Source organism: Battus philenor, unplaced genomic scaffold (genome assembly GCF_028537555.1).
Source record: "Battus philenor isolate CCGP_79_NKW_IND1 unplaced genomic scaffold, ilBatPhil1.0.hap1 SCAF_8, whole genome shotgun sequence".
In the NCBI taxonomy this organism is placed as follows: Eukaryota; Metazoa; Arthropoda; class Insecta; order Lepidoptera; family Papilionidae; genus Battus; species Battus philenor.
Window position 1 is genome coordinate 12,268,253 of NW_027181748.1, and position 15,227 is coordinate 12,283,479.

At 32.0% G+C, this 15,227-nt stretch overlaps 1 protein-coding gene across 2 annotated transcripts in view; it reads right to left on the minus strand.

Moving 5' to 3' along the window:
• LOC137931535 (uncharacterized) overlaps positions 1-15,227 on the minus strand; it is a 113,554-nt gene that overhangs the window by 59,492 nt on the left and 38,835 nt on the right. The window contains exon 1 of one of the 2 annotated variants that reach the window (XM_068774958.1): positions 3,519-3,716. The exons of the other annotated variant lie outside the window; for it this stretch is intronic. Within the exon in view, the coding sequence (XP_068631059.1) occupies positions 3,519-3,580 (62 nt within the window). The 5' untranslated portion in view covers positions 3,581-3,716. Of the gene's footprint in view, positions 1-3,518; positions 3,717-15,227 lie in introns of those variants that run through there. 2 annotated transcript variants of the gene reach the window in all.

Consider the following 15,227-nt stretch of genomic DNA (forward strand, 5'->3'; position numbering starts at 1 on the left):
AATTACATAATTAAATAATATGTGTTTAATATATAATTAAATATAGATATTAAAGATATAAAATATATTTAACTTTATTTATTCGGAAGACTTCGACAAGGTTAAGTACAAAAAGGGGTATAAAATGAATAAAAGATAAAATAATATTTTTTGGTATTTCTTTAAGAACATTACGCAACATAAACGTTGTTACAGCATGCAAACGCCTACAACAAGGCATAGGCCTCCCCCATAGATAGAGGATTTATCATAATCGTTTCGCTTGGCAGGGTATTTTTTTAAATACTTAGGCATTTATTATAGCAATAACCTGTGATGAAGAATAAAACAGGAAAACTTAATTAATATAATGAATAAGCTATAGACGGGAGCTTTCATTATGATACAACATAGGTTAAGTGCGGATTTATTCTTTGTTTTTTTTTTGTTTTAATAGTCGAAGGGACAATGAGAATGTGCAGTTGACACATGGCGGACTTATATGTACCGCGCTAATTAATGCTATCCATGTTTAAACGGTAAAGTAGCCGAGTGTCCCCAGTAGGTTTTCTTTATATATTTAATAATAGAAGCAATGATTCCTTAATTATTAATATTGATACAGTATTTCAAATGAAATAGTATATACATGAGACACTAATATGCAACAATCGATGGTATATTCGTTTGCGTATTGAATATAAATGTAAAGTAATTTTGTCGTCAATAATGTTTAGAGACAATATTATTGACGGTTATATGGGAATTGTTTTTACAGTAACACTAACATTCTGCATACGTTATCTTGTTTCATTTTTATTTTATCGTAATATCTTCGACAAGTTCTTTCGTGTTATAGTGCTTCCGGTTTCACTTTGCCTAGCCATAGGTACACGCGTAGCGAGACGGGTAGAGTATTGGTCATTCCGTTAAGATTGTTCGCCGTCAACGATCGCGGCGTCAGATACTCTTTTTACCTCGGGTCTCACCTCGCCGCGCTTTCCTAAGTAGCGGTACAGCGGTATCGATAGCACTGTACTACCTCTTAGTGATACAGTAAAGGGTATTAAGGCAACAGCTATTCCATCATTTCGTTTTTGTCAATATCTATACTCTACCCTTTTTCACTATTACATAGATAAAGAGCTAAAAATATTGTAAATTGGTTATGCACAACCAAGTTATATTGATACTGTAAGGTAAACGTAATTCTTAAGAAAGTTTACTCTGGCTATCTCATAACAGCGGCGGTGTCGGAATGCGTAATGAGATACATACACAGTTCCAAGGAAATGGGCATCGACTAAGTTATTCTCAGATGTCGTTTGAAGGAATTTGAAGTAAATTGAAATTAAATAACTTAACCAAAAGGATCTGTATCTGTTCTTCGATATTGAATCAGCGAAGGCGATAACATTTACATAATTTTTCAACCGGAAAAAGTCTTAACTGATTTATAAGCGCCCGTAATCAAATCTTTTTTAATATTTAATATTAGAACGGGCTTGATCCAACCGTGTAATTGTGACCATCATAAATATCACCGTAACAACATTTGAAAATCATTATGGAGGCGCGACGCTTATCTGTAAAATCATTTAGCCGCTTCCGACTTAGTGATAAGATCAAAAACTCACAAAAGAGGAGAAGAAGTTGAAAGTATTTATGTACATTTTTATTGTGAATTAAATTATTATTTTGAAAAAAGTCCCGACTCTATTTTGTTCATGACGTGTTTGTAAATTGAAAATAAAATAATAGACCTTTACGAAATAAAAGGTGATTTATTATTTCATATGTTTACCATTTTTTAATATTTTCAGATCTAGTCACGGATCTTAGGTTATTCCTATTTCAGTAAATTCTAAGAAAACGGCCCGGAAAAAATTTCACACAAACATATGCGGTAACAAAACATAAAAATGTTTATTTAAAATGATTGCAATAAAAGCCGGATGAAAATCACGTGTAAATCTTTAAAAATTATTTAAGTCACAAATTTATTTTTCTTGGGGAATCAACTGGGGTTAGACAGGCGACTGTTCAATATTTTTTATTTTTTTAACGTCGTATCATTTGAGTTTGTTGGTAACATTTAAAATAGTCTGATGTCGAACTTAATAAAAAGAATTATCGATCCAAAATCGATTGATGTCCTGAATGTTGTGGAATCTTTATTGTTTTTAAAAATCCCACTATTTACAAATTTTAAAATTGTGCACGATTTTTAAAAATGTTATAAAAAGGGAAGTTTTCGCGTAGTTCTTGTTAATTATTTCTTTGGATATGTTTTTTTTATGATTAAATATTAAATATGCACAACGTACATAAATAATCAGTTGCAATAATATTTTTTTAAGTAGTCTGAGTTTTAGATATGCGATTTTTATTACTTTATCGGTAATACATAATCTCTATCGGTATACAATTCACGTAATATTTCTTGGTTTAGCAAATATTAATATTAAACTTGAATTAATGAAATTGTATTTGTCAAGTCGATTACGCCAAGCATCTCAGCGCAGGTAATTATGTCAGAATATTAACTATTTTCTCTTCATCAACGTCACATTAATTAATGTTTAATCATCATCTGATGGCATCTAAAATGGAAGAGATTGTTACAATAAACTAAGCCATCAAAAACTGAGGCAAAAGTGCTGAGTGAATTTTTATTACTATGGTAAAATAATGAAGGTATTTAAATGTGAAATTGTAAAAAATAACAAAAGCTTTTTTACTATTTATAAACATGTTCTTATACGAAATAGTTATTTCATAGTATTAATGCAGACCAAACAGAGGACAAGAGCTAAATGCCTAATACCGACTAGGCGTCTACTTTATTGGATAAAGGCTTTATAAGATAAAAGTTAAGCATCAAAATATATCTATACAAAATAAAAGTTATATCAAGTAACTTTTTATTACATATGTAAATATTTTAAGGTTTATTTATTCTACCGGAAATCCAACCATTCCCAGACTAGCTATGTCTGTCACGCATATAAATAGTAATAAAAACCGAGCGAGACATTTGACAGAGGCTGTGTTTTAGAGATAACTGAAAACAGATGATCAGAATGGAAAATACTTTTTAATTAAAAATTAATTTTCGTATCTTTACATTGCTGCAAATTAATTAACTTAAATTAAACTTGTTCTAATTGTATTTTAGACGAAGCTTATTAGAAATGAGTATAGTACAGGCGGTGCATTTGATGGAATATATATTCTTTAAGCCAATGCCAAGATAATGTAGAATTAATAACATTTATCAAATCAAATAAACAGAAACTGTTTAATAATACATATCCTAAAAGTGACACGGCACACCTTATATATTTTGGTCACAATTTGACTTTATAATAATACATAGTTTTTATACAGTTTCGTCTAGAATTTTACGTCGCATCAAAGTAGAAGTTGTGCTTGTGATAAATTCTATTCTCTTATGGTTTAAAAACACGAGTAGGAGCTTAGCTGTAATAGCGAGGGCTTTCTAATCTACATTCAAGTGTTCAGTTAAGTGAACTCACCAAACCGGTTGACCCTTCATGCCGGCACACGATTCCTCTATCAGTAGCGAGCGCAATAGCATCGCTTCCTCACACCATTACGACACTATTTCGCACAATATGCAAGTGCCACAAGTCATCGTTAATCACACTAGATTTAAAAATATATATCGCACAAAATCGTCTATTTTTAACTAACGGATATACACGTACGCACTCCGCCGCTGCTGTCGAGCGACTAGCCGAGCCCTGTAGATTTAGTTTCTACACTGACAGTAAAATACGCGTACGGTACTAAGCGTGGCCTGAACAGCAGCTATCGCAATGTGAACACAGAGTTAATAGGCACAAAGTTCATTCTTCAGCAACCGTATCATACATGTAGAGCAATTTATGAATAAACCGTAAACTGTAGGCCATAAAGAACAAATTTGAATGTTGCAATTTTTACAATTGAATCACGATTATTTTTGACGGCACAAAGTTCGCTAGATGCAGTAGGAAGAAAGTAGGCGCATTTTCGACGTTACGGACGCCGGATGCTGCGTGGCGAGAGATAGGACAGTAAGATGTAACGCGGTCATTGTTACTATGAGATAAATTACAATATAACGAAAACAAAATACACTTACTGGATGTTTATGGAGGCATTAAATTTTTAATACTATCTAATATCTCAAATATTGTAAGTACTTATTTTAAAGGAGAAACCTTTAAAATAAGTACTTACAATATTTGTTAATATCCGTTGACGAAAAAATGTATCTGGTAAAGCTCAGCGGACCGGCTGATTGAAATAGCAGTAGACAGGCCACTTAGCACGCAGAACAGATAGTCGCTGGGGCTTTAAGGTTCTAAAGTAGAGACCACGGACTGGCAAAGGCATCGTAGAAGGTCCGCCAATAAGAAAGATAGACGGCCTCGTTAAGTTCATTGCAAGACTCTGAATGAAGGCAGCTTCCAACCTGTCATTTTAAAAATATATACAGGAGGCTTCTGTTCAACAGTGGAATTCTTATGACTGAAATGATGTTGATGATAAAAATTATCCCTCAATATTTGACATTTTAAACAAAAAAATGTTTTTGTTATGATTCTTATAAATAACGTTCCCATTGATTACGAATAATGAAAAAACTTGGTTAGTAAATAAATGTGGTTGGACAAAATTCCGAAAGATGGCGTAGTCTTTTGAGGACCACACCCTCTGTCTGAAAGGAAGCTTGTATCTCATCATAGAGAACACAAGGTAAGTATCGCTTTAAAGGCAACCAAAGCCAACATCTTCACCCGTGTAGCAGTCACTTAAATTATCTAGTGGTATTAAAATCCCTGGATTTTTAGAACCTACTTTCAGCCTATGTACGTGGACGGACGTACAACGCATGATGGACGTAGAAAATAACGAAATTACTCATGCGTCGGATCCAAGTCTTCGTTAACCGGTTCCTCCGCCAAATCCTGACTTTCCAAGACTGCCCTTCTAGAGTAGCGTCACGAATACACGATCAAAAAACAGTTCAAACGGCAAAAGATGAATTGGATTGGCTACAAGTTACATCAGGCACCTGACTATAAACCAAAGCAAGCCTTGGATTGTAATCCTCAAGGGAAACGTAAATATGACTGCCTTTAACAATCCTGGCGCCGCATCATATAGGCGGAAGTGAAACACATCGATAAATCGAGAAGCGAGGTAAAACGCGTAGCCCAAAGACAGATCGACGTGAAAATTCACTGTGATTTCCCTCTGTCCTGCTTAAGTGGACGCTGGGTGATAAATTATTTAATTATTTGGATGTTCCAGATAATATTATTAAAGTAAATGATTAATATAATTTATTCTATCCAGATATATTACACAAAAAAAGGAAACAAACAATAGGTATATTCTGTGCATTTCGTGTACGCAGGTCATTGTGCCTAATTACCAAGATCACTGAAACGCGTGTATTATTATTTTTGTTGTTCGATTATTTTTTATTAAGTATAAAGGTATGTTGTATGTTTAAAGTATGATAGCTTATAGGTGTAAAAGTTGTAAATCGGTGAATAAATCTCTTTTATCAGGAAATATTTTAAAGCGTTTATACATATTTTCAACATTTCTGTACAAAGTGCTTTGAAATATGTGACATTTTTTTATCGTTTAATATGCGACAGTCTAAAAAATTCTGACCGCACAGATAGTAAACAATTATCAATTTTCATATATTGTAATTCGAATTTTGATAACGTTTTTTCTAACTATAGTATCGTAACGTTATATAATATTCATTGTTTCTGAAACCATGGATTCATTAAAGTGTGTACCGTACACTAATTGACAGAACATTAACCTTTTTAATGCTTTTACGCCTATAAATAATCATACTGTATAAAGTTTAATTATAATAATTTGCGCACGGTTTTAAGTGTCTATTAAGATTGTTAAAAATTTATATAGGTGCGTGTGAATATGGAAATCGAGCAGTGGTAGCCCAGCGGTAAAGGATTGATAATTATCCTAGTTTTAATATCGATTAATTCATACTTTGTGCATTAATTACCTAGGATTACCACTGCTAACATTGCTCCGATCCTTTGTAAACTTGTTGCAGAGGATCGGAGCAGTGTCTGCTGCGTGCCATAATACCACACTGCTTTCGCCAACCCGTTTGCCAAACGTGGAGATTGTTATATCCCCCCATAGATATCTGTAGGGTTAGACATATGCCTTACAATGGGCGTCTATGGACTGTAAAACGACGAATATACAAAATATTATATGTATGTTACTGACACAAATGGAAGTGCGTGCGGATAAGTTCTTGCACACTAAACGTACCGCGGGCAAATAAATGAGCAAAATCGTTGCGTGCAGGTCGCACTTTGTTACTGGGTCAAAGAGGTCATAAAAAGTGACGTATGGTTAATTTGAGTTCGTTAGCTTTTTTGTTTTAGTGTAATTATTATAATTAGAAGAGTCGAACCGTGTCAGTGTTCAATTCATGTTAATCATTTGAATGTGACAAAAAAAGGATCGATTTGCATAGACATCTACAGATTGGATACGTAATAAAACCAAAATATTGTGATTAAGGTTAATTGATATTTCATACCTCAATTTGAGTTAGAAATCTATTTTGTGTATTTTTAAAGACATTTTGTATGTTTTTTAGGACTCGGGGCTCCCGATTGTTGTGTTAGTTGATTAGTTTAAAGCTGTGTTAATTTTTTTCACTAAATAAGACGATTACACATACTTAAAAGTATAAATAAAAATGGATATAATACATAAAAAATAAATTAAGTTTACGACTATCTGAATGTGATATATAAGGAGACAAAAAAGAGAAAAGTTTCATCGTGATTCATAATCAAACATTATGTATTAAGGTGATTATTCTTACCTTCTTAATTTGGGGTATTTAACATTTAAGATATCTAATTTTTGAACCATGTTGTTACAAAGTATATGTACGGCGAATGGTGACTATAGTTTTATTTAACTTTTACAATAAATAAAAAAACTCGCACAATTTCTGTGCAACTAATTGTTATTAATTAATAGGTGCGAGGTGGAAAGCGTAATAATATTGTGAAAACACACGTTTTTCCCATTTGTGACAGTCGTGGAACTGTGCAAACTGAAGTTATATTTACGTAGGTGAGGTTATTGACTCGGAGTTTATAAGATGTTTCATCAGCTTGCTCCGGTTAAAGTGTAATTGTGTAGTTTATTTGAATTAAATTAGCATAATAAGGCGAAGAAAATGTTAGATTGTGTTAACAAATTTAACGTGAACATCTTAAAAGATTTATTTAAATGAGTAGATGTCTGTTTTAAGAAAATTTTTAGTTATTTTTTCGTTAGACGGGCGTAAATGCTGTAAATTAATCCCAAATACTGTAATAATAAGAGTTTATTTTGAGTAAAACTGTTTTGCTTATGATTTATTATTTTTTGTTTATATCCTGTAATTTCTTAATGATAATGATCGCATGTTGCACTTTTTCCAACACAAGGTATATTAGAAAAAAAGGACATACAGGATTTAGCCTTATCTGTTTCTGTTGAGGCTAAATTCTAAATTGGAATAATAGTAAAGCCTTTAGAAAACATGAAACTCGGTTACACTGCTTCGTATTACTTGTAACAATTCTTATTATAATAGCATAACATGGCGCGGAATGTGCAATTCATGAGTAAGGCCTATGAGCAGAAGTTTAAACAGTAATAGTTGTGTTAAAGTACTGACACCAATATTTGTAGATAGTGGGTTCCAATTCTGCTTGACATAAAATGAAAAAAAAACGAAAATATCCTAGGGCCAAAAAATCAGAAAAATATGTGAAAACAATCTTCTCTGCGCCTTTCTAGAAGGATACTTATATCGCAACTGTGGGAACAATACTGACCTAACAAAAACCCCTAAATACTACTGGCCGTAAAGAATTTACATGTTACTGTTTGCTTTTTTTGTCCAAGCAAATTTCGTACAGTCAATATTTGAGTTGAGTGATTGTTTCATTTATTGATTTAATGTCTTAGTATTATACAATTATTTACAAAAACACTTTTTCTTCGTCGTCGTTTCTTGAGCCCATATACTCATATTGCAAAGCATAGGCCACTCTCAAAGATATCGTTGGTTGTGCAGGTTATCGATCGTGGTATTATAGTGTGAATTATATAAGATCGTATCCCGGGAATCGAATCCGCGACCTATGATCGCAAGTCTCGTCCGTTGGGCTATTACCGCAAAGAAAGATTTTAGTAATAATAATGTAATGTTTTATGATCCACGACATTTTTTCATTGGATGTCAAAAGTTTATTTATGAAAAAAAAATGTATAGCTTTAAATATTTTCATTGAAATTTCTCCATTAACTCAGCATAAGAATCTTACCAAGCCGTAACGAAATATAATCAGTAGAGTCGTTGTTGAGTTTTGCGCTTGGCAACACTTTTTGCGTTTTATTTTTATTTGTATAAACAGATTGATTTAACAAGTAATATACTTTCAAGGTACATTTTATTTTAAACGGGAACCATTTTTGCGCCAGGAGAATAGCAGATAAAACGTTCAAAGAATGATTATGCGAACGTGCGTAAAAAAAAATTCCTTTCTTCTGCTTGTAGCGCGTTCTACATTTTATAAAAAGGACGGTGCATTTAAAATCGTCAAGTAATTTTCCGTGTCAGCGCCCCGGGGAAGGAGGCTCGTCACGGGTGACAATTTGCGAAAGTATTCCAACGTTTTGTGCCATTTACTCGAGTTTTAGAGCAACACTTCAAATGACGTTAGAATAAAAATAAAATTAAGAATGTGAAATTAAAAAAAAATCTGTCATTTTTAAAGCTTTTTAAACAACGAGAGCAAGGTCTCATTAAAACACTTTAGTATCGTGGTTTATGTCTCTACTTACAGATTTTTGCTGTCTGCTAAAATACAGTTGATTGGTTACAAGTGAAAAATTTTTTAAAGAGATGAATGTAGAGCCCATTTCCTGTGAATCAATGATAGATATGGAAATAATGAATAATGTAATGAGAATATAATATGAAAAGGCGTTTTCAAAATTCTTGTTATTACATATTAAAATTAATTATTGTTAATTTACTTAAGGCAATAAGAAATGTGATGTTCAAATCAAATCTTATTCCATTAGAAAAAATAAATGTAGTATATTATTATAATTATATTTTAGAGCTATCAAATTTTACGTGCCGATTGCAATTTGGTGGTAAGCGTTTTTTTTTTGCGTTATAGTTTTTCCTGACAATTGAGGTGTACACTCATCCCTTTCTAGCTTTTACATTTATAACCAATCATACTGTATAATACGTTTCTATATTAATATATGTGATGAAAGACGACTAAATGAAAAGAGGCGTTTAATTCTTGGTTTTTTTTTGACAAGAAACTGCTTCTCTAATTAATAGCATTCACTTACATAGGATAGTTCCATTAGAATTATTCTTGATTTTTTTTAATGACTATAGTTTTGTTATAAAAGGCACTATTCGTAGTTACATAATAAACGATAAGTGTTAAGTAACTTCTTACTTCATTTACGTCTTCACAACGAAACTGCACGCCTGAGAAAGTTTTAAGTGCATTTGAAGTCGTTAGAGACAATTACTGTTCTATTATTAATATAAATTTAGAATGCAAATATGTTTTGGTCTCTCTTCATGTTACTATTACGATCAGCTTGAGAGGTTTGTAGGAGATAAAACCTATGCTGAAACTACAGCTAGCATATATTTTATGGCCCATGCTATATGCCCTTTTGTTCCCCTATCTCATTTATCGGACAGGGACGTTTTTATCTTTTAATGATTCACTTTCTTTTCTTTTTTATTTCTATGCTCTTCTATCATACTTCACATGATCTGTCTTTCTTCTACTTACATTCTACAATTTCTATCTTTCTTTTATTTACTTTCTACCGTTTATTCATCGCCTCACTTCCTTCACCTCGTTCATTAATATCACAGCTTTTGGTTATCACATTATTATCCTAAGCATATTACATACTAAGGAGGGTAAAAATGTAAAATAGCATAAACTGAAAAATATACAAATGTGATAATTTTGTGATATTTAAGGAACGAGGTGAAGGAATTGAGGCAATGAATGAACGAAAATGATGGTATGGAAAAGAATGAAAAAAGAGATAAGATAGATCCTAAAAGGAATGACAAAAGAGCATAAAAATGAAAAAAGGACTTGAAAAAAAATTATAAAAGAGGAAAAACCCTGTGCAAAAACAAGATATATAACCATATAAAAGGGGTCAAGTAAAAATAATATTTCTGTAATTTTTATATAGTTTTATTCACCAAGAGCAACGTTCTATTAAATAATCGAAATCTTAATTATCATTATTACAAGGTCTTCTCATCGCATTGTGAATGGACGTCTACACTTAACTTGTCGGTCCGTGGTTTCCACTCCAGAACCTTAAGGCTCTAGCGGCGGCTTGCCTACTGCCGTTTAAATTGGCTGATTTGTTCATTGGCCCACTAACAAAGAGAGAAGGCCTTGTTAACTTTGTCAGAAGACGTTGGATGCAGACCGCTGCCAACTGGTATTATTGGCAAACTATGTTATACGGATTTCTTCAATCTTGTCACTACTCTTTGCTAAAATGTATCTTAGGTATCTTATCAATGCATAATAGATATCACGAAAAACATAAATAAGAGAGTGTTTAGTTTCAAGTTTTTACTGTTTACAATAATTATGTTGATATATTATTATTATTCATATAATTTTAATGCATTTACCGCGACGTTCGATATGAAATTAATAAATCATTAGATCAGAAATCCTTTATATTGTTTTAATATGGCATTTCTGTCATGAAAAACAAAAAAAGTAAGTACATATAGTATAGGTAGTATTTGTAAATCCTTTGACAGAACCAGGAGCCTAACATCCACGTTGTGAAGGGAGCGTTATATTTACATAATTCATTTCCCTTTTCCATCGTCGGCCGTCTAGACGCCGGGCAAGTTTCTATCCTTTTGTAGTGAGTTTTCGCTTTGTCGACTGGAATAACTTGTTGGTATCAGACAGTTTTACTAAAAAAAAACATTCTTCGTGGTAGCACGCTAGGTTTGCTTCGATTTCATGAATACTAGTTCTGCAGACAATGCTAGATTGATTTTTTTCTTATTTTCATCTGATAGGCATTATTATCATTACTAAGGTAGTATTATTTATATAAAATCTGTTGCTTCACTATATCTTATTCATTTTTTAATATTTTTTAGTGCAATGGTAATATTGCGAGTTTCGCTTTATTCGCCGGCGTGGACGATGACAAACTAGAGAAACTGCTCTCTGCTCCAGGCATGTCTTTTTGAATCGTAAATAGAAACATGAATTAGAATTTAAATTTTTAAAGAATTAGAATTTTTCGAAGTTGTGGTAATAGTTATTATATTTTGCGAACAAATATACGTAACCCAAAATGAGTTCTTAACCATAATAAATTTATATGTTTGATATAGGTTCTAAAAAATTTTAAGCTTCAGCGAGTTTACATAATTTTTGATGGGAATCTTCTAAAAAGTTTAAAGAAATATAACAGTAATTGAACAAAATTAGTAACGTCGTTCTTGAGTTACAGCGTGACCAAGAAAAATAGGTATTCATTTTTACATAGAGATGCAATACTAAAATAAATTTATTCTTATATCTACAGTCTAAATATAAATATGGTAGATTTAATTTAAAGTAGGTCGAAACAGCAGAAGACGTTAATCACAAATATAAATTTAAGTATACGTGAAAGATTTTGAATTTAATTATAATTTATGACGTGGAGAGTTATGGAAGACCAGAGCAAATATTTTTATTACATATTTACGTAGTATATGAAAAGCGATGCAAGCTTTTAATATTCGGAACGTTGGCGCACCGGGTTAAAAATAAACAATCGATTCAGTGTATTCCACTAACTGGAAATTGCGGAAAATATTTCAGATGACATTGTGATTCACAAATTGAATACCTACAGAGTTTCGTGTGATACTCGCTGAGTCACGATGCTGTTGAATGACAATTTTAGTCAGTTACACTGTAAAAATTCCTGCGAATCAAGAAACTTTTTTAAATTTAAATTGGGGTGAAAAGAGTTGTATTGACGGATTGGGAATTTCGTTGTAGATTCGCGATTACACAACTTATAAAACAGTATATCAGCAAATAAATAAGCCAAGAAGGCAACAGTGATCTTTCGTCATAAAAAAAAATGAAAACAACCGCCACACAGTAGACAGCTTTTTGCCAATGTAGCGTATCATTATATCCTACGGCATAAAACAGAATAGCAAAGTTGTGCTGACAATCTTCTCCCTACTCTTTTTAAAGTAACAAATTTTTGTATTAAACGTACTAGTCCGACTCTAAAATTGAACAAATTTTTAAGAAAGATTTAATTTATAATAAAGCTTATGGAATATTTAAAATATATACTTGGGCTTACAAAAGATAAGCAAAGTTGTGCTGACAATTTTCTTCATACACCTTTTAGAGTAACAAATGTTTGTAGTAATCGTACTGTTACAATACGAAATTGAAACTATTTTTTACAAAAGAATTTTTTTATTACAAACTTTAATGTAATAAAACAATTAAAATAATATAAAATTATAAAAGATTTCAGCAAACATTAACGGGTGTGTACGAAAGTCTGTTATTGACAGGAGTAATCGATTATGAGAATATTTAAACATTGTTATTTCATATCTTTGCAGCACTATTCGAATTAAAAATATATAGTGTACTCTTTAAGTAGATGAAACGGAAGATTATGAATTTGAAAATAATAATAATAAATAGCGATGCAGTGTATAAATGAGTTCACATTATACCTGTGGAATTGCAGAGGTTTTATATACGAAAACATAATATTATCCGAAAAATTTATAAGCATCTCACTACTTACATATCTATTAAAACGAAACGGAGTAATGTAAGATAGTAATATAATATAATTGAGGATAGACTTTGAATTACCACCGTGCGAAACCCGGTAATATGACAAACTACATCAGAGTTCCCAAAACTTTTTTGTGTCGTAGACCCCTTCCCATGTTTTTCCGTGTTAGGTAGACCCCCTACTTACCTGATATTGATTTCCTGTAAATTTATAACTGTAGTGAAGTTTAGTGTTAAAAACTTAAAGTAAAAACACATTCATTAATTGAATTTAAATTAATACTACTCAAAATAAAATTTTGTATCTGTTATGTAAAATATACGTAACATTAAATAAACAATAAATAAAACAACATAAGCAATAAGTCAATATTTTTAGTGAGAAGGATGAACCTGATGCTTTAATAATAAATTATCAACATTTGGCGTCAATTTTGTACGGGTTAATCTTAAATCTCCTCGGCTAATGATGTCCAGTCTGTTTCTTTTTTTCGTTAGGAGATTGGTAAAAGCGCTGAACCCCCTTTCCACTAGGTATGGCGATGGAAAGGAAATTAAAAATTTCCTCGCTATATTAAATAATACGGAATAAGTTACGGGTATGTTGTTTTGCAGCCAGAATTGCTGATATCCGTTTTAAAATTGAACCTTAAGTTCTCCGTTTGTACTTAGTTCAGTCAGTTCCTCTTGTCTTGTGGTTTTTATTAGTTCAAAATGTATTGCGACCGCAAAGCGAAAACCAACATCCTACAACTTACACAATTTTATAAACATATATAATAAATTTTTTACTTCATAGGTAATTTTATAAATAATGTAAATGTTTTGATATTATAAGACAGTATGATGTAAGTAAACAGGTACAATCAGTGTATGTGTTGAGATCCACTATCGTGGACCCCCATTTTCATTTCATAGAACCCCAAATTTTTTTTCGCTGACGTAGACCTCTTGCAGGTTGTCATAGACCCCTAGGAGTCGATGTAGACCACTTTCGGAATCACTGAACTACATGAACACGGTGTATGTCATAGAATTCAATTATTAATATAATGATTTTATACCACTTTTATTGCCACAAAAATCAAAATTGTATACACACACATACATACGATAAACAAAACCTTTCTGCTGATTCCACATTTATCCCAAGACGTACATTTAACGGTCACATCACATCTAGGTCAAAAACAAATGGGTTTCTTTTACCGCGAACATTTCGAAATGCGAGTCGGAACACATGACGCTCGATCTTTTGATTCTTGTGTGTAAAAATGAAACATCTAGTGTATTCAAACATACACCCATACATTTATATATATATTTATATTTTTATTTGTATTGTGGTAACACAAATACATCATTTCACTCGGAGTGATAAGAAAGAGATATTAATAGCTTTAAACATTAATTAATTGATAGCTTAAAAGCTTTTAAGCAATTTTCTTGCAAATTTGCAATCATTCTTAAGTGACCTTTCAATATTTTATTTTAAGGTCATTGATTTCTCTGCTAAATTAATCTAAAAGCAAGATTGCTGGTTATACTAAATAAAATTAAGTAACATCTTAATTGGGACCGAAAGGTTCTTGAGTTGCAAATACGACCCCGTAAGGTAACGGCACCAGTAGTTGACCACTTAAGAGCGCTGCTAAAATGTTTTTTTGATGGACCACATACATTCAAATTTTAGAATATCAGTGGGTGCTTAAAGGAAATTCTTATACCCTTTAGATTAAGTTTTACTAAGAAGTCTTTCAATTAAACAAATCGTAAACACTTAAATTTTTATTTGATTCATATTAAGTGTTTGCTTCAGTAGTTGACCAATCAAAATCTGAAAAATTAAATTAAATTAGTAATTGACCGTATTTAGCATCAGTAGTTGACCATATGAATAAAAACCTACTTTTATGGTAAATAAGACCACACATATGTCAAAACTTTAATTTTCACATAGAAAAAATATAATATTCAGTCACGAAATCAAAAAACGTGCCTCACAGTTGAACCCTGTCAAAAACAACTATCGGCTCCTGCTACACACAATGCGCTTTAGTCCTGAGCTTTCCGCAGTTGTAAATAGATGAGAGCAGCTACTTATAAATTAATTTTTTAATTAGATACGATAAACACAACGCTTATTATTTAAAATTTCATACAAGACGGTCAACTACTAGTACATGGTCAACTACTAGTGCCTTTACCATAGATGTTGCATGAGTGGCCCTCCTCTAGGTAGACGTACGACATAATTAAGGTAGTATTTGCGGGGACCCTAAGACCGGG